The sequence below is a fragment of the Peromyscus eremicus genome, chromosome 16_21 (genome assembly GCF_949786415.1).
Source record: "Peromyscus eremicus chromosome 16_21, PerEre_H2_v1, whole genome shotgun sequence".
Lineage (NCBI taxonomy): Eukaryota > Metazoa > Chordata > Mammalia > Rodentia > Cricetidae > Peromyscus > Peromyscus eremicus.
This window is the reverse complement of record NC_081432.1, coordinates 59,037,669-59,059,248: the sequence shown is the minus strand read 5'-3', so window position 1 is coordinate 59,059,248 and position 21,580 is coordinate 59,037,669. Positions and strand designations below refer to the sequence as shown.

At 54.0% G+C, this 21,580-nt stretch overlaps 3 protein-coding genes across 5 annotated transcripts; 1 reads left to right on the top strand and 2 right to left on the bottom strand.

Annotated features, from left to right (window-relative positions):
• Positions 1–2,301: 2,301 nt before the first annotated feature.
• Positions 2,302–8,366, top strand: Hsp90ab1 (heat shock protein 90 alpha family class B member 1). Of its 2 annotated transcripts, none has more exons than XM_059282166.1 (12): positions 2,302–2,434; positions 3,720–3,866; positions 4,020–4,226; positions 4,477–4,636; positions 4,811–4,944; positions 5,053–5,361; positions 5,704–5,869; positions 6,071–6,261; positions 6,550–6,697; positions 6,808–7,076; positions 7,570–7,903; positions 8,007–8,366. In XM_059282166.1, the coding sequence occupies exons 2-12, from the start codon at positions 3,720–3,722 to the stop codon at positions 8,114–8,116; spliced, it is 2,175 nt and encodes a 724-aa protein (XP_059138149.1). In that variant the 5' UTR covers positions 2,302–2,434; the 3' UTR covers positions 8,117–8,366. The 2 variants fall into 2 exon arrangements, with proteins under 2 accessions (XP_059138149.1, XP_059138150.1); XM_059282167.1 differs by lacking the exon at positions 2,302–2,434 and adding an exon at positions 3,219–3,340.
• Positions 8,367–8,682: 316 nt separating this feature from the next.
• On the bottom strand, positions 8,683–12,320 carry Slc35b2 (solute carrier family 35 member B2). Of its 2 annotated transcripts, XM_059281773.1 has the most exons (4): positions 12,201–12,320; positions 11,486–11,679; positions 11,161–11,315; positions 8,683–9,890 (listed from the first exon to the last, which is right to left on the bottom strand). In XM_059281773.1, the coding sequence occupies exons 1-4, from the start codon at positions 12,209–12,211 to the stop codon at positions 8,955–8,957; spliced, it is 1,296 nt and encodes a 431-aa protein (XP_059137756.1). In that variant the 5' UTR covers positions 12,212–12,320; the 3' UTR covers positions 8,683–8,954. The 2 variants fall into 2 exon arrangements, with proteins under 2 accessions (XP_059137756.1, XP_059137757.1); XM_059281774.1 differs by lacking the exon at positions 12,201–12,320 and having other exon boundaries at positions 11,161–11,311.
• A 1,419-nt stretch (positions 12,321–13,739) lies between these two features.
• Nfkbie (NFKB inhibitor epsilon) lies at positions 13,740–21,023 on the bottom strand. The gene is made up of 6 exons (XM_059281786.1): positions 20,414–21,023; positions 18,111–18,213; positions 17,238–17,460; positions 16,207–16,295; positions 15,805–16,044; positions 13,740–14,471 (listed from the first exon to the last, which is right to left on the bottom strand). The coding sequence occupies exons 1-6, from the start codon at positions 20,779–20,781 to the stop codon at positions 14,406–14,408; spliced, it is 1,089 nt and encodes a 362-aa protein (XP_059137769.1). The 5' UTR covers positions 20,782–21,023; the 3' UTR covers positions 13,740–14,405.
• Positions 21,024–21,580: the final 557 nt, after the last annotated feature.

Sequence of the window (21,580 nt, the reverse complement as noted above, 5' to 3'; positions counted from 1 at the left end):
TTCCCTGAGCAACCCTCCTCCCCCTCAGTGTTTGAGACAGAATCTCCTACATAACCCTTAACTGGTCTGGCACTGTGTAGTTCAGACTGGCCTTGGAATTACAGGCATCCTCCTGCCTCAACCACCCTAATACTGAGACAGACATGTGCCACCAGACTTAGCAAGGTGAAAGGAATCCCTATGTTGGTGCAAAATGACTTTCCCGGTTTTTATATAACTATTAATGCAACAGGATCTCACTGTTAGCCTATGCTGGCCTATAACTTGTAATCTTGCTGCCCCTGGGCTGGAATTACAGGGGTGTACCACCATGTCCAGTGAACCTTTCCCACCTGAGGAAGTCCCAGGAAGCTGCTGAGAAGCTTTGGTCCTGATATTGCTGGGGGACGGCTAAGGGGAAGCCCATGCATAGGGGCGGCTTCTGGTCTGCTTCAGGCGCGGGTCGTGGAAAGAGACCATGCCCTGTCCCCATTCCACTTCCAAAACTGAAAGGATCCAGGGTTAGTGACCCTGCTACTCATGGAACCCTTCATTTTCCTGTTCATGAAATGTATAGACTAGCTTCACCTGTTCAGAGGCCAAGGCGAGGCTGTCAATGCCGTTGGAGAACTAGGGAACCAGGGCCTGGTATGTGATAGGTAAACACTCTACAGCGGAACTAAATGTCCAGCCCAGAGAGCAGCTAGGCCCCTTTTACTGAGAGGGGATATGGTGAGTGTTGAAGTTCCTGGTTTCTGATTTTGATCCAAAGCAGCACCCTGGGGTCTCTTTGGCAATCCCACCCAGTATCTACATTCATTGATTTCTCTACAGGCCTCTCACACGCTACAATTAAGGAGAGGATGAAGACAGGGCAGCCTCGGGTGGTAACAGACCAAGTGGACAGAGGGACAAAGGAAGGCGAGAGCACATGAGGGAAGCCGGGCCGCATGCACGCACCGGGAACGAAGGTGTGGGCGGTGGTGTGGGGGACCCCGGCCAGAGTGGGCTGAGGATGGAGAGGTACATTTACAGAGCACCGAGTGGCCATTGTCCCTTGGAGGGTGCATCAGCCCAACAAGCTTCCAACGCGGCCTTGGGAAATGGCAAGGCTAGATGGACAGCCGCAGGGCGGGCGAGGCATGGAGGGCCGGCTCCGAGGGGAAGGCAGGGCGGAGGTACTAGCGCAACTCGGTTCTGGCACCTGGAACTGGGCCAAGCCCTGACCAGCAGCATCATCTTCATGCAGCTGCCTAGAGCTCCCGCTAACCCGAAAAGATGGGGACCTTCTCCCTAGGCCCAGAGAGCTGCAGTAGGGAGGAGGGCTAGAAAAAACGAAACCAGCTTGAGAAACAGCTTGCTGTGCTCTCAAAGGGAGGAGGGCGCATGGCTCGGGGGCTGAGCGGTGGGGACTGTTCCACCCAGCAGCGTCCGGTTCCCTGTCTGTGCGCACAGAGGTGTCCGCAGTCACTCACCCCCGCGGATCCCGTGCCCTGATCCGGGTCAGCCATCCCTCCCTCGGGGCTCCGCACCCCACCCGCGATCCACACCCCACAGCGATGTGGTGGGCCTCTCAGGGCCACGCGCAGAGGGTCGTCTAACCGCAGCCCACAGTTGCGGGGCTGGGGGAAGACATTTCGGCAACAAGACGACGGCACTGGGTAGCGACGGGCCGAGCTGCGGCCCCCGCCGCAGCGGGGGAGGTGGGGCCTCGGGGGGGGAGGGGTTGAGACCGCCCAGACAGCCCTAGAAATTGCTGGAAGAAATCGCAGTACCGCCGCCGCCGCTCCTTCCGCCGCGAGCCGCCAAAGAGTCCCTGCCAGCCCGGGCCCGCGCCCCTCCCCCTGGAGGAGCGGCTCCCCCCGCCTGCCCCTGCTCGCGGGTCTGGAGGGTGGGGATCCGGGGCTCCCCCGTGTCGGACCACGGGCTTCTCGTGGTCCTGTCCTCTCGATGTGCGATTTGTGGCGAACACTAGGGAGATCGGGTCTGGGAATGGCAGCCGAGTGCGCCGTCCCCGTGCTCTGGCAAGGGTTCCCTGAGGACGGGACTGTGGGAGTGGAGGCGCCGGCCTCGGGGTTCCTGGGGGACCCGTGGGATGTCCGCCTGCGAATGCACCACGCGTAGCACAGGCGTGCTCCCCGGCCCTCACCTCGGGGGGCCGGGTCCAGACCGGGCCGTGACTCGGCGCCCAGGCCCCGCTCCTCCCCGCCCCCTCCCCGATCTGCTGCCATGACGTCAGGGTGGGCGGGCGGCGGCAGGTGCGCGGCTGCTGGCCACGCCCCCCGAGGCGGAGGGATCCCAGGGAGGAGCCGGGCTGTGCTTCGCCTTATATAGGGCGGCCGGGGGCGTCTGCGAGCTCTCTTGAGTCACCCCCGCGCAGCCTAGGCTTGGCGTGCGAGTCGGACGCGCTCCGTGCCCACCGTGCTCTGTGCTACCGCTTGGCTTTCCCGTCAAGGTAAGGCCGCGGCCTCCCGTCCTGCGGCTCCACGCCCTGCGGCTTCTTCCCGGGGCTCCTGCCCGAGCCTCTTCCCCCGTTCGCGGCTGTCCTTAAGGCTCCCGCCGGGCCGTGCGGCCTGTGAGATGGCGGGGCCCGGAGAGCCTCGAACTGCCTGCGGTTGGCCCCCGCGGGGTTGCGCGGCGAGGCTCCTGGGGGGCGCCGGGTGGATCCCCAGCGCGGGAGGCGGGGGCGCGGTCCAGCCAGGTGGTAGGGAGCCCCACGTGGTAGCCGCCGACCCGGGACGCTGCCATGTTTGCCCTCCACTTCCGGGCGCGGCTGCAGGGTCCGCAGGGTCCGCGCGGTGGCGGGCTCCCCTGCGTGACTCAGCACGGCCGGGCGAGCTTGGCCTGGCCGCCCCCCCCAATCCCCCGGACGCCTTTCCCATCGTGCTTGGTTGTGGGGAGGGGTCCCCGGGTGGGCAGGGACGCTAGAACCCACTGCGCCTTCCCTTTCTAGATCTTTCCCTGCTCGCCGGGTGGAGGAGGAGGAGGTGGAACGGGGAGGGGGCTGGCACGGGAGGATTCATAGGTCCCTCCCCTTCTCCTCCCCTCCCCGGGAGCTCAGATTGTTCTGGAAGCTTCTGGTGCCCCGCCCCAGTGCCCGGATGCTGGGGCAGTGGGAGGGCTACGGTGGCGCCCCCTCCCCTTGGGGCTCCTGCCGACGCATGTCTGGCAGTGACGAGGGTCGCGGGACGGCTTGGGCCACCATTTTACATCTGTTGAGTCCTGTGCAAGGCTGCGCAGTGGTGGTGGAGCTTTACCTCTTTGTCCTGATTTAATTGCCCTTTGAGCGGCTCCATGACTGCAGCCTCGGGTTCTCTTGCCCTGCTGGGAGGGAACAGCACGAGAAATAGCTGCTGCCTCTGTTAGTTTCTTCGCCCAGAGTGGTGTAGTTAAGGGATTTCCTCTTTCTACAGGCACAGGGGTTGCCTGGGGTTCTTAATGTGGTTAACGAATTTCCATTCTGGAATTTTAACACGGTGCGTCGGCAGGTGTTGAGATTGAGAACCTGATGGTTGAGCTGTAGCATGCCTTTGAGAAAGTCTGACTTGGCGTTGGCTTGAAGAACCACTTGGGTTTTTTTCCACTCTGGATTTGCCTTCTCACTGTACCTTCAAGGTCTTTTTAAAAATGGCGGTTCTCATCCCTTGGGAATGGATACTACCCAGTTTAAAGCAGTTTGAACTGGATTTTAAACTGCAGCCATCATGGTCCTTGGTGATATGTGATCCTTTCGATCTTAGATGCCTGAGGAAGTGCACCATGGAGAGGAAGAGGTGGAGACCTTTGCCTTTCAGGCAGAAATCGCTCAGCTCATGTCCCTCATCATCAATACTTTCTATTCCAACAAGGAAATTTTCCTCCGAGAGTTGATCTCTAATGCTTCTGATGTGAGTATTCTGGTGTATTTAAAGCTTTATAGAGTGTAGTGGGAGTGATTGAGAGGAAGAATCCAGCAGCTGATGCCCAAGTCTGCCACAGTTTAAAGGGAGGAGACTGTTTGGATAAATGGAATAATGGTGGCTGTGTATATGTATTTACAGGCCTTGGACAAAATCCGCTATGAGAGCCTGACAGACCCTTCCAAGTTGGACAGTGGTAAAGAGCTGAAAATTGACATCATCCCCAACCCTCAAGAGCGAACACTGACTTTGGTGGACACAGGCATCGGCATGACCAAGGCTGATCTCATAAATAACTTGGGAACCATTGCTAAGTCTGGCACAAAGGCATTCATGGAGGCGCTGCAGGTGTGTGGCCTGTCATCCAGTCCACAAAATTCCCCATTCATTATTGCTTTTGACTAGTTAATTTTTCAAAACTCCTTTCACTAGTGTATGTGGTAGGTTTAAAAATATGCAAGCACGTGTGGAGGTCAGGATAATTTTGGCCACTAGGCCACAGGGGTTGGACTTCATTGGTATACTTGCTCAGCAAGCACTTTTACTTGTGCAGAAAGAAGCATTTGCTTCCCTCTCAACTTTGAAACCCCTTTGGCAGGCTGGTGCGGACATCTCCATGATTGGGCAGTTTGGTGTTGGATTCTACTCTGCCTATCTAGTGGCAGAGAAAGTGGTGGTGATCACAAAGCACAATGATGACGAGCAGTATGCCTGGGAGTCGTCCGCTGGCGGATCCTTCACAGTCCGTGCAGACCATGGTGAGTGAGCTGGCTGTCAGAAGGTTCGGTCATTGTAGATTCCTTTAATACTAGCACTTGGGAGGCAGAGGCAGGTGGATCTCTTGGGTTCTAGTACAGACAGCCAGGGCTACACAGAAAAAATTGAGTATTTTTGTTGTAGATTTTACAGTTTATTGTGGTTCACTTTTATAGGTGAGCCCATTGGCCGGGGTACCAAAGTGATCCTTCATCTCAAAGAAGACCAGACAGAATACTTAGAGGAGAGGAGGGTCAAGGAAGTGGTGAAGAAACACTCACAGTTCATAGGCTATCCCATCACCCTCTACGTGAGTATGGAATTGACAGTCCTTGAGCAGGCTGTGGTGTTGGCTCATGGCTTCTGGCTTGGCTGGTATTGAGTTCTTGACAACTCATTATTCAATTTGCTGATTTAGTTGGAGAAGGAACGAGAGAAAGAGATCAGTGATGATGAGGCAGAGGAAGAGAAAGGTGAGAAAGAGGAGGAAGAGAAGGATGATGAGGAGAAGCCTAAGATTGAAGACGTGGGATCAGATGAGGAGGATGATGGTGGCAAAGATAAGAAGAAGAAAACAAAGAAGATCAAGGAGAAGTACATTGATCAGGAGGAGCTGAATAAGACTAAGCCCATTTGGACCAGGAACCCTGATGACATCACTCAAGAGGAATATGGGGAATTCTACAAGAGCCTCACCAATGATTGGGAGGACCACTTGGCAGTCAAGGTGAGAGACCTTACAAGTGGTATGCATAGGGTAGTGCCCAACAGCTTGCTCAACTGGTTGGTGCAGAAGAACTGAAGCCATGGAACCTCATGGCTGTCACTGGGAACTACTCAGGCCTGTGCTTGGCAGTGGTTTCTTTCACTTTACTCTTCTGGTGGGGACCTGGGGGGTGGTGGCCTTGACCACCATGGTTCTGATTGGAGAGATACTTATTGCTACTAGTATTCTAGGTTTACTTGGTATTTGGGCTGGTTTCAGGAGTGTGCATGATGTCATTGTTAGATGTCTGATCCTGGGACTTGAGGCCATCTTGTCCTGAAATGTACTACTGGTTTCTTTCAGCACTTCTCTGTAGAAGGTCAGTTGGAATTCAGAGCATTGCTCTTCATTCCACGGCGAGCTCCCTTTGACCTTTTTGAGAACAAGAAGAAGAAGAACAACATCAAGCTGTATGTGCGTCGTGTGTTCATCATGGACAGCTGTGATGAGCTGATACCTGAGTACCTCAGTGAGTATCTCCTGAGCTTAGGTTATTATGTAGTACAAACTCTTTCTTAATAGATCTTCAGCAAACAGCTAGGACTGTCTTTAACCCTGATAATTACAGTCCTTGGCTTCCCAAACCTTCACTTGGCTGGGATGTTTAAATCTGATAACCAGACCAGGTCTGATCTGGCTCTTCCTTGTGCTCTGCTCTGGTTGACTGTAGACTTTATCCGTGGTGTGGTTGACTCTGAGGACCTGCCCCTGAACATCTCCCGAGAAATGCTCCAGCAGAGCAAGATCCTGAAAGTCATCCGCAAAAACATTGTGAAGAAGTGCCTTGAGCTCTTCTCTGAGTTGGCTGAAGACAAAGAGAACTACAAGAAATTTTATGAGGCCTTCTCCAAGAATCTAAAGGTAAGATGAGCAAGAGTTTCCTCTCCTGGTTACTTTTTTGTGTTTAGGGCAATATTTTTTTTTTTTTTTTTTTTTTTTTTTTTGGTTTTTCGAGACAGGGTTTCTCTGTGTAGCTTTGCGCCTTTTCCTGGAACTCACTTGGTAGCCCAGGCTGGCCTCGAACTCACAGAGATCCGCCTGGCTCTGCCTCCCGAGTGCTGGGATTAAAGGCGTGCGCCACCAACGCCCGGCTAGGGCAATATTTTTTTCCAGCTCATAATTGGACTTTTCTTTCCCTACCCTTAACAGCTTGGAATCCATGAAGACTCCACAAACCGTCGACGTCTCTCTGAGCTGCTCCGCTATCACACCTCTCAGTCTGGAGATGAGATGACTTCCCTGTCAGAGTATGTGTCTCGCATGAAGGAGACACAGAAGTCCATCTACTATATCACTGGTATGTTGGTGCTTCAGTCATATCAAAGCTGCCTGTGGGTGTGGGAAACTGGGGACAAGTGGCAGTATGAAGGCCTTCTGGTCACTGAATCACATTTAATAATCGTATAGGTGAGAGCAAAGAGCAGGTGGCCAACTCTGCCTTTGTGGAGCGTGTGCGGAAGCGGGGCTTTGAGGTGGTGTACATGACGGAGCCTATCGACGAGTACTGCGTGCAGCAGCTCAAGGAGTTCGATGGAAAGAGCCTGGTCTCTGTGACTAAGGAAGGCCTGGAGCTACCAGAGGATGAGGAAGAGAAGAAGAAAATGGAGGAGAGCAAGGCAAAGTTTGAAAATCTCTGCAAGCTCATGAAGGAGATCCTGGATAAGAAGGTTGAGAAGGTGAGTGTGTTGGAAGGTTTTCCCCTAGAAATGTTATGCTAGTGGTGTGTGGCATCAACCAGGGCCCCGTCCCCGTCAATATTGTCAGTCTCTCAGTGAAGTAGGAATTTTTTTTCATATTCATAACTGATTACTGTCTAATCTATGCAAGAAAAGGCCTTGCTGTGTTGCAGATTATCCTTGAATTCTGTACTCAAGCCACTTTGAGCCTCCAGAGTAGCTGGAGTTTAGTCATCTTCCACTTTCTTAAATTTTATTTTGTATTTCATGTGCACTGTGTATGTCTGTCAGATCCTCTGAAAATGGAGTGACAGTCCTGAGCTGCCATGTGGGTGCTGGGAATTTAACCTGGGTTCCTCTGGAAGAGCAAACATTCAGTGTTCTTAACCATTGAGCCATCCCCCATCTTCCACTCTTAAAAAACAAAAGATTTTACCTAGCAGTTTCAGGACAGACAAGGCTCCATCTTGTGACTGTATTTGATTGTCCACAGGTGACAATCTCCAACAGGCTTGTGTCTTCGCCCTGCTGCATTGTGACAAGCACCTATGGCTGGACAGCCAACATGGAGCGGATCATGAAGGCCCAGGCTCTTCGAGATAACTCTACAATGGGCTACATGATGGCCAAAAAGCACCTCGAGATCAACCCTGACCACCCCATCGTGGAGACCCTGAGGCAGAAGGCGGAGGCAGACAAAAATGACAAGGCTGTCAAGGACCTGGTGGTGCTGCTGTTCGAAACTGCTCTCCTCTCCTCTGGTTTCTCACTTGAGGATCCCCAAACCCACTCCAACCGTATCTACCGCATGATCAAACTAGGCCTGGGTGAGTTGGGCTCATAAGCTACAGGTGGCAAGCAGTTGAACTGGCTGGACCTTTGGACGACAGACTACTACCATCTTGTTCAAATCTTGTCTGTCTTTCTTAGGTATTGATGAAGACGAGGTAACAGCGGAGGAGCCCAGTGCTGCTGTTCCTGATGAGATCCCCCCACTCGAGGGTGATGAGGATGCCTCCCGCATGGAAGAAGTAGATTAGAGACCCCTGGGAAGCCCATGTCCTCTGTATAGTTTCCCTTTGGCTCCCCCAGCAGCCTTGACTATCCCTGACCTACCTGGCTCTCTGCTCATGCTAGAGGATCTCTTTTGTCCTGTCCTTGTGCCTTAAGGCAGGAAAATCCCCTCCCACAGAATAGCAGGGTTGGGTATTGTGTATTGTGGTTTTTGTTTGTTTTATTTTGTTCTGAAATTAAAAGTATGCAAAATAAAGAAGATGCCGTTTTACACAGTCCTGTTCTCCTTATACAGTAACACTCAAAGATGCTGTGAGCCTTGCCTGGCTGGTTTGGTAGGCCCTCTGAACACTACCTTTTAGCCAACCAGAACACATGGCCAAGTCACTGCTGCAGTTTAATCAAATAAGAGCAAAAGGTGACATTTCCCAAGTACCAGAACTTGAGCAAGGAACACAAGGGCCCCAGGGGGATGGGCAGGGCTCTGTTTCCTTTGGCACAGCACCATTTTCACTGCCCCCCCAGGGAACCACATTAGGGCCTGTAAACTTCCGGTGCTGCCCTTGCCCAGTGCCTGGCAGTCTCGGTGTTGGTGTTAGAAAGGGAAAAAAAGCAAAGGCCTGGTGCTGGTTCACAGGTCTGCCAGCTAAAACCGAGACCTCGGGTTGGGAGAGGAGCTCCATCTGGATTACCACTGTAACTCCCGACCCATAACTGCCACTTCAAGGAAAATAGGTGGGGCTCTTAAGGCAAGAGGCTGCCTCCAGGGTTCCAATCCTCTGCTGGATATTGAGAAAATATTCTGCCCTTGAGCCAGAGCCTCTGAGAAGCTACAGAAAAAGTGAGGGTCCTTCACTCCACTCCTCATACCTTCTGCACCGGGGGCTCAGTTGGCACAGCCTTCTTTCCCCGCTGCTTCCGGCCCCGGGCATAGACTCTAAGTAGGAGGGCAGTGAAGACCACAGCCACTCCCAGCCCCCCCACCACAGTGACAGTGTGGCCATAGAGGAGGCAGGAGAGAAGGATGGCGATAGCCTGGCGGAGTGTCATGATGATGGTAAAGACGGCAGCTCCGAACTGTCCAATGGTGTAGAAGATGAAGAGCTGACCGAAGGCAGAGCAGATGGAGAGGAGGAGGGCATGGAGTGCAAACTCACTGTGCCGCCCCATGAAGCGGGCTCCCTCCAGTAGGGCGCCCTGCTCCAGTAGTGAGCCTACTGTGAAGAGACAGGAGAAGAGATTGACCCCAAACATCATCTGCACTGAGGACATCTTATAGGCAAACAGGGCATCCTGCCAGTTTGAGGTGAAGCTGTCAAAAGCGATGTAGCCTGCCAGGAGGACCAAGCCTGAGAGCGTGGTGGCTGGAGAGCTTCGGGGTTCTGGTCCGCTGGACAGCAGAAACATGCTAACCCCAATGGAGATGAGGCCTGCAGTCAGGTATTCCCAGTGTTCATAGCTTCGCCTGGACACCAGCTTTCCCATCATCATGACAGGAATCACCTTGGAGGCCTTGGCCAACACCTGGGTAGGGAAGCTGACGAACTTAAGCGCTTCATATTGGCACCAGCTGCTAAGCACGTTTGACAGACTGGCAAAAGAGTACCGGTACATGGGTGCACCATGGCGGGGTTGCTTGCGCAGGACACAGTAGAGACCTGCCACAATCAGTGCCAGCACACGGTTCATTAGCACCAGGAACTGTGAGTCGGTGAAATGCTCTCCTGGTGATGTGGCTGTGGCCCCATAGCTGCCGGTCATCACTCTCTCCTGCAGCACACCCCAAGTCAGATAGGACACCTGGGGGGGGGGGGGAATGGAAACAGTGAACAAGAAAAGGAGACGGTAGAAGTCTATTTCCTCTCTTCCTCGGGATGCTTGCATATGATGTAACTGTCACCATCCTTTTTGGTTCCTCTGTAGTAGCGGCTCCTTTCTTAAGCTTTAATTCACCACCTGCTTTAGGACCAGACCCTGTCCATCTCATGGCATAAGTCCCTTAGAGCTGGCTCCACATAGCATATAAAGTTCTATTGATTTTCAAAATAAATTGTAATGTTTGGAAGCCTCAGAGAGGGCTGGCCACTTTCAGTTCAAATATATGTAAGGTGGGTTGGAATCCACTCCAAACTATGGCCTGTGAGAGCATCCTACTCACAAGGTGGAATGGCTGCCTAAACTTTTTTGTGTGTGGTCCTGGGGACTGACTGAGGTTTGTGCATGGGAGACAAGTGCTCTATTGGGTTATATGCCCAGAGCCCCTCTCACATTATTTTATTTATTTATTATTTTGAGACAGGGTTTCACTATGCAGCCCTAGTTATCCTGGAACTGGACATGTAGACCAGGCTGGTCTCCAGCTCAGAGATCCACCTGCTCTGCCTCCCACATGCTGGGACAAATGCACCACAATGCTTGGTTTATTTATGTTTTGACAGAATCTCACACTAAATTGCTCGGGTAGGCCTTCAGGCTTCTCTCTCTCTCTCTCTCTCTCTTTTCTTTTCTTTTTTTTGCTTTCAAGACAGGGTTTCTCTGTGTGGTTCTGGATGTCCTGGGACTTGCTCAGTAGACTAGGCTGGCCTCCAACTCAGAGAGATCCTCCTGCCTCTGCCTCCAGAGTGCTGGAATTAAAGGTGTACACCACCACCACCACCACCACCACCAGGCTCAGGCCTTGAACTTTCGATCCTTCTACTTCAGCTTCCGAATAGCTGGGATGACAGCTTGTGCTACCATGCATGGCTTTCCCCAAAATTTTGTCAGTGAGATTATATATTAGACACAGTACACAGAGGAGAAAAAGAGCACAGAAAGAGAAAAAAAAAATACGGACAAGACAGGCTGTCTTCCACACTAGACATCTTTACATATGTGTATGGTGAACTGTCGGGACAGGTGTTGGAGGAAGAAAATACTTCAACACTTTCAGGGTGGGGCTGCATCCTGCAGGGACATAAACCATACCTAAATCAACAAACCTTTGGTGTGGGCAGGACAACTCTGGTTTCATTAAGTCCCTGGCTGCCTGTACCCAACCTGGGAAGAGAAGGGGAGTCTGTCTACTTACCTGGAGCCCTGAGGCACAGAAGACCAGCTTCAGGACCTGCCAAGAGGGCGTAGTATCCGCTGCTTCTGTCCGGGGAGCCAGTGGAATCTCATCAGAGGCCTTGGGCTCATTGCCAAACACACAGGCTTTCACCAGGGGAAAGCAGAGACCCCTGCCTGAAGAAGACACACACAAAGTCAAGTTCCACACCTTCTCCAGAGCAGCCAGCCAGCCCCCGTCTCTGACCTCCTGGCTCCCCTCCCTTCCCAAGCCACGTTCCACTTTGAATGTCCGCCAACACCTACAACCGTACCTAGCTCACTTCCCCACCCTTAGACCACATTACCTGTCTCCAGGTAGTTCTTCCGTCTTAAATATTGCACCAGGAGGTAGCCAGGTACCATAAAGCTGGCATAGCCAGCAGCGTTCAAGAAAAAGCGGAAGAACCACAGCTGTGTCCAGGACTGCGGAGGGGCTTCGGGTGACTCCCCACCTGCTCCCAAAGAAGGGAGCGCGGCGAGCACCACCACTGCCCACCATCTGCTGGGACAGCCAAAGCAGCGATTAGGGTTGCGGCTCTTCAGCCCCTCTGCCCTCCGGAGGGGACTGTACCAGGGAAGTGCCCAGTGGCGTCCCCGCCCCCTCCGCTGCAGTCCAGCGGGACGGACAAAGAGCTTCTCTCTCCCTCTCTCTCGGGGGGTCCGACGCAGGCCAGGCAGAACCTCCTCCCTTCCCGGGGGCGGCCCCGCCTGCCCAGCCACATAGGTCGCCTCTGTTCCCTCCAGCGCGCGGGCAGCTCAGGCCACGGGCGGCCCCCCCTCCCCCCGCTTCCCGCTCCGGGGCGCCACGGTCCCACATCCCCTCCGGGAGACGTCCCCGAAGCCCCCCGGGAACACAGGCCACACGCCGCGCCCCCGTCCACACCGGCTCCTGACAGCGCTCCGCGGGTCTGCAGCTGGAGGACCCCACCCCGCCTCCCGAGCCCTGGGGTCTCGGTCACGTGGCCCCGGGGTCTCAGTCACGTGGGCCATGGCTGCCCGAGCTCCCCCCCCCCCTCCCACCTGGCGTCCATGGCCCAGCCGCGTGGGGCGGAGGGGGGACCGGGGAATGCGAGTCCCCGGGCCGCACGCTCCCTCCGCTCCCTTCGCCGCCCGCTCCAGCAGCCAGCCAGCCAGCCAGCCAGCCAGCCAGCGGAAGTGCCGCGCTCTTCCCGCCTCCTCCCCGCCGGAGCCCCTCCGCGGCCGCCCGGCCACAGCGCCCCCGCGCGGCCCGGAGGCACACCAGCCCGGTTGTCGCGGGGAACCCCGGTTGGGACTCCCTCCCAATTCATCAGCTTGCTTGGTCATAGCCATCAACCCTTGCCATCCCAGACACAGGGACGGCTATTGCCATCTAGTGGACGGGACTTTTGAGTATCTGAGACCCAAGCACTTCCCCTTAGGTCAGTTTCCTGACAATGTCTCCTTCCTTTTTCGGCTGGGTCAGTGATCATCCCCCTAGTACCTGTGACCGTGACCTTCGAGACTCCGCATGACCACGTGCGTCCTCCTCGCCCACTCACTCGCCCAACCCTGTAGAACCCTGCTGACCTGTTTGCAGTTCCTTAAACTCATGGGAGGCCTTCCCCTAATGCTGTCCCTTTCTTTGCTCATCCTACGTCACAGTTTTTCTTTTCTTTTTTTTTTTTTTTTTTTTTTTTTTTTTTTTTTTTTTTGGTTTTTCGAGACAGGGTTTCTCTGTGTAGCTTTGCGCCTTTCCTGGAACTCACTTGGTAGTCCAGGCTGGCCTCGAACTCACAGAGATCCGCCTGGCTCTGCCTCCCGAGTGCTGGGATTAAAGGCCCTCCCTCCCTCCCTCTCTCTCTCTCTTTCCCTTTCTTTTTCTTCCCAAGACAGGGTTTCTCTGTGTAGCCTTGGCTGTCCTGGACCTTGCTTGGTAGACCAGGCTGGCCTCGAACTCACAGCAATCTGTGTGTCTCTGTCGCCCTGAGAGTGTTGGGATTAAAGGTGTGTGACCACCACCAGGCTCTATGTCCCAATTTCTGTAACACCCATCTGAAGCTTCCCCTCGGCCACCCAGAGAATGATTCTCCACCCACTCCACTGTCCCCGTTCTTGCTAGTTTTTCCTTCCCAGCACCCATTGCAACTTACGACCATGTATTTAGTTGTTTATAATTTTAATAGCTGTCTCACTCACAGGACGCACTTGCTTAGAGTTTATAAGCGTTAAGCATCAGAAACTATGTTGGCTTATTTCCTCTTGTTCTTCATGGCAGTCATGGGCCTGACCTAGCAGGGCCCTCAGTGTGTGGAATCTAAGGGAAGAAAAGTAGAGCTGTAGTTCTCTTGTCCTCCATGTCCCCAGGCTTCTTCAGGGACACGGCTCCATATTCCTCCTTCTCACTCTCCATCCCTGGGCAGTTCCACATGAAGGAGATATGTCTGTGCTGGCAGCAAACAGGCCTGAGAACTCTCAGTTATCCTACCCTACCCAGCAAGGCTCTGCTCCCCTTGCTCAGGGCTCAGTTTCCTTCTCTCTACCTTGACCTCAGGATCACAGGTCAGGTCTGCCTACGCATACAACTGTAGAAGGGAAACATTTTTTTTTTTTTAAAGTCTCTCTCTTAGTGTCATGTTACAGAATTATCCCTTCCCAAAGGCTCAGTTTGGAGCCTTATGTATGAAGTCTCTAGATAAGTGTGTTTTCCCAGGCTCACTGCCACCAAACCTATATTCCCAGCTACTCAGGAGGCTGAGACAGAAGGATCTTAGTTCAAGGACTGCTTGCTACAGAGTGAGTTCCAGGCTATCTCAGGCCACTCCGTGAGACTCTGTCACAAAATTCAAAGTAAAGAGAGGGTTGGGGATAGAGCTACATCATAGTAAGCTTGCCTACCAATTGTAGGCGCTAGGTTCAACCCCGAGTCCCAAGCACACTCACAAAGGGGTTTTAGGCAAGTCCCCTCAGGGTCCTGTTTGCTCATCCCTGTCTTCCTGATGGTTGGCAATTTCAGCCCGGGCCATCTTCCACAGGAGCAAGCAGGCTTCACTCAGGATACCTGGGGCTTGGAGGGTCTCTCAAGACTCTCCATCCTGACCACCTGGGAAGCTCTTCCTTCCAGAGTGGTTCTTCCTTCCTCTCATTTTGGGACTACACTAGCCCCAGGCTCCGACCTCAGCAGAGGGGCGCGTTGCTTGGGCCCCAACTGCAGCAGCTGTGGCTCCAGCTTCCAGGCGTGAAGAGGTGGAACCCCCCCTCCTGGCTTCAGTCAGTACACAGCAGTGGCTTCCCGGAGATTTTCAGGTCATCAAAGGGCAGATAAGAGAGGAGCTGAGAAAGATAATGTAGGGAAACAGAGTTAATGTCAGGAGAGAGGGCCGTAGGGAAGCGGGAGGAACTCTGTCAATACTAACTTCCCAGACGGTGAGTGACCTGGGCATGGCAGAGGCCCAAAGCTTTAGACAAACTCTAAAATAAATCATGCAGAATATCAGAGCCAGGAGTGGCTTAGAACTGACCCAGTGCATTGGACTATCCTTTGTTGGAGTTGTTGGGGGGTGGGGAAGGGCAAGCATTATACATTTGGAATATTTTTGTTTGTTTCTTTGTTTTTGAGAGAATTTCTCCGTGTAGTTTTGGTGCCTGTCCTGGAACTCACTCTGTAGACCAGACTGGCCTCTAACTCACAGACCTCCACCTGCCTTTGCCTCTCAAGTGCTGGGATGAAAGGCATGTGCCAGCATACCTGGTTGAATTTTTTTTTTTTTTTTTTGGTTTTTCAAGACAGGGTTTCTCTGTGTAGTTTTAGTGCCTGTCCTGGATCTCGCTCTGTAGACTAGGCTGGCCTTGAACTCACAAAGATCCGCCTGCCTCTGTCTCCCCAGTGCTGGGACTAAAGGTGTGTGCCATCACCACCAGGCTCTGAATATTTTTTTATGTATAGAAAATGTGAGTTTTGCTGGGTGGTGGTAGTGCATGCCTTTGATCCCAGCACTTGGGAAGGAGAGGCAGGTGGATCTCTGAGTTCCAGGCCAGCCTGGTCTACAAAGCCAGTTCCAGGACAGCCAGGGCTACACAGAGAAACCCTGTCTTGAAAAGAAAAAAAAAAAAAAAGTCTAAGACCTGGAGCAGGTATAGATTTGTGTGCTGCGGACATTTGCTGAAGTTGAGTGCAGACAGGTGCTGAGGTATAGCTCTTTGTAGTCCATCTGGCTGCTCACCCATTCACTCCTGTGAGAGTCCATGTTTGGGCTCTTTGGGCCTGACCAGTTTAGAGAACTGGCTGAGGGGCAAATACAGCCCAAGGCGTCACAGTTGTTAAGAAGCAGTCCTGTTCTGCCCTAGCAGTTTCAGGGAGGAGAGGGGTTGAGGTAGGAACTCATGTAGCTTAGGCTGGCCTTGAAGTTGCTATATAGATGAAGACCTTCAGCATTTGATTCCCCCGCCCCCATTTCCCAAGTGCTGGAATTGCAAGTATATGCCACTGTATGTGGTGCTGGGCATTGAACCCAGGGCCTGTTACATGCTAGGCCAGCATTCTGTCAACTGCTGCATCCCCTACCTGACCCCAGCACTGTTACCTGGCTGGAGTCCTTCGCCTAAGGAAAAAGCCTGACTCTGTTATGGGTGGGAGGCCCTGCAAGGCAGAGCGTATGTGTCTTACATCCTCAGCCAGGTCCTGGGGTGTCTCATCTTCTACATTCAGCAGCAGGGAGTCGGCACCAGCCTCACAAAGAGCGGAGGAGATACTGTTGAGGCCCCGGCCAGCTGCCAGGTGCAAAGGTGTGCACCCATTGAGCATGCGGGCATCTACCCGGGCACCAGCCCGGAGCAGGAACTGTACCAGGCTGCGCTCCTGGGTTTCCACAGCCAGGTGCAGGGCAGTCTTTCCACTGGTGGCCTCCTGGAGAGGAACAGGGGTGTCAGCTGGAATGTTAAGAGGTAATATGCTGAGCCTGAGCTCTGGAGATGGGGGGTCAACATGTTTAACACTAACAGGGGACCTGCAGTCAGACCAGATGGGGGCAGGTGGTGGGCCAGGTGGCGCCCCGACTGGTAGCCTCACCTGTGCGTCAATGTCAGCTCCATTCTGAAGCAGCAGTTCTATGAGTGACTGGTTCCTCTGCAGTGTGGCGATGTGGAGACAGGCCAGACCTGAGGTGGAGTAGGTAGAGATGCTGTTTGGTGTCTACCGGTCCTTTTCTCCAGGGACTACCCAACCCTTTAGCCTCATGGGACTCTGCCTACTCTAATCACAGGACTGTTCAAATACCACCTCCCCAAAACCCCCTCACAAGTCTGAGAGGAAAGGAACTCAAAGTTTCCATTTTTTCAGTCATGTTATTGAAACTTTCATGCTTCAAGGATCGGGCTGCCGAGTGACAGCCCCAAATGCACACATCCTTCCAACAGATACCCCACCCCCGCTAACTCTAGACTTTTACCCGCCTGGGGATCCTCACAGGCCCCGTCTCTACCCGGGGATCATTTCTTCCTATATGCCCCATGGCTTTTATTTTACTTGATTTCGCTATTTCCCTTCTGGTCTAGAACCTCCTTCCTTTTTCTCCGCCTGCCTGTAATAGAGACCTAGATTGAAACTTACATCCTCTATCACTTTCAAGTCTGTTCTCTTCTAAGATTCCTGACTCTGAGGACTTCCCTGACCTCCCTACCAAAAAAAAAAAAAAAAAAAAAAAATCACCCTAACCCCGCCACCTCCCAGCTCTCCCTCTGCTCCTCTACAACGCCCACTTTGTAGATCTATCATCTGTCTCCCTCTTTCTTGGTTTTGCTCACAGATGTAGGCTCTGCTCCTACGACCATGTGTGGCACACAGAAAGGGAGTTCCTTTGTTCATCTAACTGCTACTAAATTAAATATCTTTAGGGCAAGATTTAGATGTCTGCTCGTCACGCTGCAGGCACTGGGAAAATTCTCAAACAAATCATTCCCTCAGTCCTTTTAGTAAGGCTGAATTGAGTGCTCGTGTCCTTAGACAGGAGGAGGAGCAGCAGGCAGGGTAGGCACCTCCCTTTCCTGTCACTTGGGCCCGTCTACCCCTAGGTGCCCCCCAGGCCCTGGGGCCACTTGCACCTTGCCAGTTCTTCAGCTGGAGGTCCAGGGGGTGAGAGGGCTCCCTTCCTGGCTCTGGCTGCTCCTTCAGCAGGCAGCATGCACAGGCCAGATTCTGGCGCCGGCAGGCTACATGCAGGGCTGTATCACCGTGCTGGTCCTGTAGTATTCGGCTGGCTCCCTTCAACACCAGCGCCCGCACAATATCAGGCTGGTCCAGGTGCACAGCCAGATGGAGTGCTGTCTGCAGGCACAGAGGGTCACAGGGTCACAGGGCCACTGCAGCAGGCTCCTGTCTCTGAGAACATGTTTGGGGACGGGGTACAACCATCTTTAAGTCCTAGCATCGTCTCTGAAAGTAGCTGTAAAAGCCAGAGTTGGATTTTCCATGAAATGACTCCCAAGATCTGCCCCCCCAAATGCTTGGGACTCCAATTCTGGCAGCAGGATAAGGGAAACAGAGGCCCCTGCTCTAAGTCCTTCATCCTCTGGAGACATCTGTGTTAGCCTCAAGGGCTGGTCTGCAGGGGTTGGGTGAGGAGAGGAAAGACAGAACAGTCAGGGTAGTCTCTCACCACTTGCTCCCTCCTTTAAGGCTCAATTAAGATGTCAACTTTTATGTGGCCTTCTTTGCCTGTCCCTCAAAGACACCAGCCCCCACTGAAGCTGCTGTGATCTTCAGTACAACTGTTATCATGCTGTATAATTAGGTGCTGGTGACGAGGCTACGAGCACCTCGTGTGTGGGCAGAGGCCCCATCTCACTCGTCTGTCTTCGTGATGCAGCTGCTGGCTGTGTCTGGCAGATGGCTTCCTATGGCCTCTGGTTTGGCTGCTGGATTTGGTGACCAGGTTACAGACAGGTATCTGGACACAGCTTTCTCTCTCTACTCACCTGGTAAAGGTTGTTCTGAATGTCCAGGACTTCCTGGGGCAGGAAAGCCAGGCAACAGAATAGCACTGCCGGGGCTTCGTGAATCACTGCCAAGTGGAGCAGCCTGGAGCAGGAGAGGGCTAGGGTCAGGGCCCCGGGCAGAGAGGGTATGCCGGGGGCTTGGGGTTAGAATGAATGCATCAACCTCTAACTAGCCACCCACAACCAAGTCGGTGCAGGAAGTGAGAGTTTGGGCCAGGAAGTAAGGGGTTGGCACAGGAAGCCAGGATTCTGGATGTGGGAGCACCAAGATCTGATGGCTAAACCTGTGGAGGGCCTTGGCTGGGTGGGCATGTGGGCAGGGTGCTGACGGGGTAACAGCCTTCCTGGCCAGCTTGCCCACACCCAGCTCCCTTCTGCCCCCAGGGCCTTGCCAGGCCGGCTGCAGCTCAAAGCTAAACTGAAAGCTGCTGGAGGAACTCGGAGGGGGTTTCCAGGGCTGAGTTACCCACCTCCCCACAACAGGGAGTACAGGAGGAGGAGGAGACAGATGTGGGGTTCCCCCCAGCAACTCAATGTCACACATTCCCAGGGAGGGAAGAGAGCAAGCACAGCATCTTGATCTGCTGCCTTACCCATGAGTCAAAGGGCCATTCCTCATCCTGCACAGGCTGGCAGCGGGGGCCTGGTCAGAAACTCTCTCCTAAGTACAGCTCTGAGGGGAGCTGGGTGCAGTGCGGAGAATGTGTTTGATGGAGAGGGGGTGGCAGGAGTAACTGGGGCATCTGGGATGGGAAGTTCCAGTCTTGGGGTTTCCCCACAGCAGGTGGGGAGAACGAAAGCCAGGGTCCAACGGTCTAGACCTGGACAGCTGCCTGGGGGCAACTTGGCTAAAGGCCTGTCTGGGCTAGGGAGGGGGATACTCAGGCAGGAGAGGGGCAAGCTCTGGCTGTAGGCAGGCGGTAGAGAAGGCCAGGAGAGAGTGACGAGGGAGGGAGGAACCACTCTGGAAATCCCCTCGGCCAGGGCCTGCTCTCTGGGTCACATTCCCTGCAGCCACCTCCCTCTCCCCCTCGGCCTCCCCTCCTCCCCCTTCCTTTCCCACTTCCACACTTTGCACAGTCCAGCCACCTCCAAAGGAGGAAAGAGCTCTGCTGGGTGTGTGTGTGGGGGGGATGGTCCCGATGCTTCTCCGCATACACACGGCACCTGTCTCTAACCAGATGGTCAAGGCTGGAGCTCAGAGGCTCACAAAGGAGGACAGGAGGAGTTGTGCATGGAGCCCCCCAAACTCTGAGGTTCTGGGCTAAGGGTTTGTGACCCAGGGACAAAGTACGAAAACCTAACCTCCTCTGTCCCACACACAGGGTGGAGACTATCTTTGCCAATACCCACCCAAGACCCCCACATCTCCAACAAGCAGGTCGGGACAGGTACCCCCTGCATTCCAGCATCTCTCATCTGGGACTCCAACTGCCCCTACTCTGTCTATCATCTCCAAAGCCCAGTCACTCCCTCTGCTAGCACGTTCTTCTACCTAAGGCCATTCGCATACTGGCTACACTCGATTGCCTCAGTCCAGCTACACCTGACTCCAGCTGGGCCTAGGGGAGGAAAAGGAAAGTGAAGAGATTAAGACAGGACAGTGAGGAGAATTTGGGGAGCTCAGGAGGTGCAGGGTGTTGGTGAGGCTGACACCAAGCCATCACTTCCCTTTTCTCAGAGGAGGAGGAAGTGAGCTGGGGCAGCCAGCTGCCTATCCTGTTTGTTGGGGCAAGAATTCTCAGTCTACTCACCCGTCTTTTGGGACCAATTCCAAACAGGCAACCTGGGAGCACCCTTAACTCAACTTCCTGGGTTCAAATGGCACCTGTAACCTGGTGTTTGTCTTTTGTCCCTTGGGATAGGGCGTTGTGAAGTCAGGCACTGGGATCTCAAATATTGAGCAAACAGGGACATCCCCTCTCCCAAGAAGAAAAACAAAAACTGAATTGGTTGTGGGGAATTTCTCTTCCCAGGGGTGGGTCACTGGTAGATTTTTAAGATTCTGGCTGGGCGTTCTAGGTTCCAAGGGCCCTGCTAGCTCTGCCCACTCCCCAAAGAGGGAGATGGTGTCTGGTCTTTTGGGCTGAACCTGACTACAGCTTAAAAAGTAGGCTACGAGTTAAGTTTGGAGTTTGGAGAAGAGGGTTGGCCCTTCCAGGGAGGGTGCTTTGAGGGTCTATCCTCTCAGGTGATGATGGTGGTGGGATGCCCAGCCAGTTGCAGCTCCTGGGGAGGCTCTGACTGTGAGCATCTTGTCTCAGCCTATCCAGTTTACTCACGTGTCTCCATCCTCAGAGATGTATGTGAGCGCTTCGAGTTGCTGAGGGCTCAATACCTCCGTGTGGGGCAGCGGTGAGTCTGGGGCCGGGTCCTCCACTTCAGGTCTCCCCAGCAAGGGCAAGGACTCAGTGAGAGAGGAGGAAGCATAGGTGGAGTCCGCCCGCTCTCCATCTGCATCTTCTTTCTCCCCTGGTTCCTTGTGGGTCTCTGGAGGATGGCTCCAGGGCTGTGGGCAGCCTCTGTGCGATGGTCCGGAGCCTGGGGACGCAGCAGGATCGGGCAAGGAGCGCAGAGAGCGCAGCGACTCTATGCCGGAGTCGCACTGGCCGTCGTCCGCCTCGTCCGGCCCCTTCCGCGCATCCGACATGCCGGCCGCGCCAGCCCGGGCGTCCGGGGTCCAGCGGGATCTAACTCTGAGATGTGCTGCGCGCTTTTCCGGGTTTGCGGGTCCGCCTAGCAGAACCAGAGTCCCTCTCCGAGCGGTCTCATTACCCGCTGTGCAGGCGCCAGGAACGGACACGAAGCGCGAGAGGTCCCGGGGCTCCGGCCAGGTCCACCGCAGCGGATGCTTTGGGCAGCTGAACGGTCCCTAGTCCAGTCTTCTCCCTCGCCCCGCCCCCGGGCCCAAGAAGAGGCGGCCAGACACCACCACGCCCACAGCCCCGCCCCTCAAAGGCGCTTCCGGGTAGAGCCCCGCCCCTCCGGAATCCCCCTGCTGCTTGCGTAGGCTGGGAGTCTCTGGTTACCAAGTCTTGACTCACTCCTGCGTTGATTGTTTCGCCCATTCACTCATTCATTCATTCATTCGTTCGTTCGTTCGTCATTCATTTCACTCTTCCCCTCCCTTTTTATTTCATTCATTAATTCCACGCATTCTTTCGTTTGTTCTTTTAGTTCTGTGTCTTCCTTTCACTGAGTTCATCGTTTGAAAAGTGTATTTCATGTGTTCATGAGCACATTTCATTGTGTTCATCGTTTTAAAAGTGTGTTTCTTGGTTTTCTGCACAAACTCGCTGCTTTGTGGGGAGACTGCATAGGTTGGTGGGATGGTGTGTTAGAGTTTCTATTGCTCTGAGGAAACACCATGATCAAAAACCAAGTTGGGGAGGAAAGGGTTTACTCAGCTTACACTTCCACATCACTGTTCATCATTGAAGAAAATCGGG

Bases quoted from the DNA above. Each gene is read 5' to 3' on its own strand.
- Hsp90ab1 (XM_059282166.1), top strand. From the start codon at position 3,720: ATGCCTGAGGAAGTGCACCATGGAGAGGAAGAGGTGGAGACCTTTGCC. The intron at 3,867-4,019 runs GTGAGTATTCTG...ATGTATTTACAG, and splicing joins TGATCTCTAATGCTTCTGAT to GCCTTGGACAAAATCCGCTA. The intron at 7,077-7,569 runs GTGAGTGTGTTG...GATTGTCCACAG, and splicing joins TGGATAAGAAGGTTGAGAAG to GTGACAATCTCCAACAGGCT.
- Slc35b2 (XM_059281773.1), bottom strand. The intron at 11,316-11,485 runs GTAATGTGGTCT...TGTCTTCTTCAG, and splicing joins GAAGAACTACCTGGAGACAG to GCAGGGGTCTCTGCTTTCCC. The intron at 9,891-11,160 runs GTAAGTAGACAG...CCCCCCCCCCAG, and splicing joins TCTGTGCCTCAGGGCTCCAG to GTGTCCTATCTGACTTGGGG.
- Nfkbie (XM_059281786.1), bottom strand. From the start codon at position 20,781: ATGTCGGATGCGCGGAAGGGGCCGGACGAGGCGGACGACGGCCAGTGC. The intron at 16,296-17,237 runs GTGCAAGTGGCC...ACTCCACCTCAG, and splicing joins CCAGCTGAAGAACTGGCAAG to GTCTGGCCTGTCTCCACATC. The intron at 14,472-15,804 runs GTAAGACACATA...TATCTTTCTCAG, and splicing joins CCCAGGACCTGGCTGAGGAT to CTCCTCTCTTATCTGCCCTT.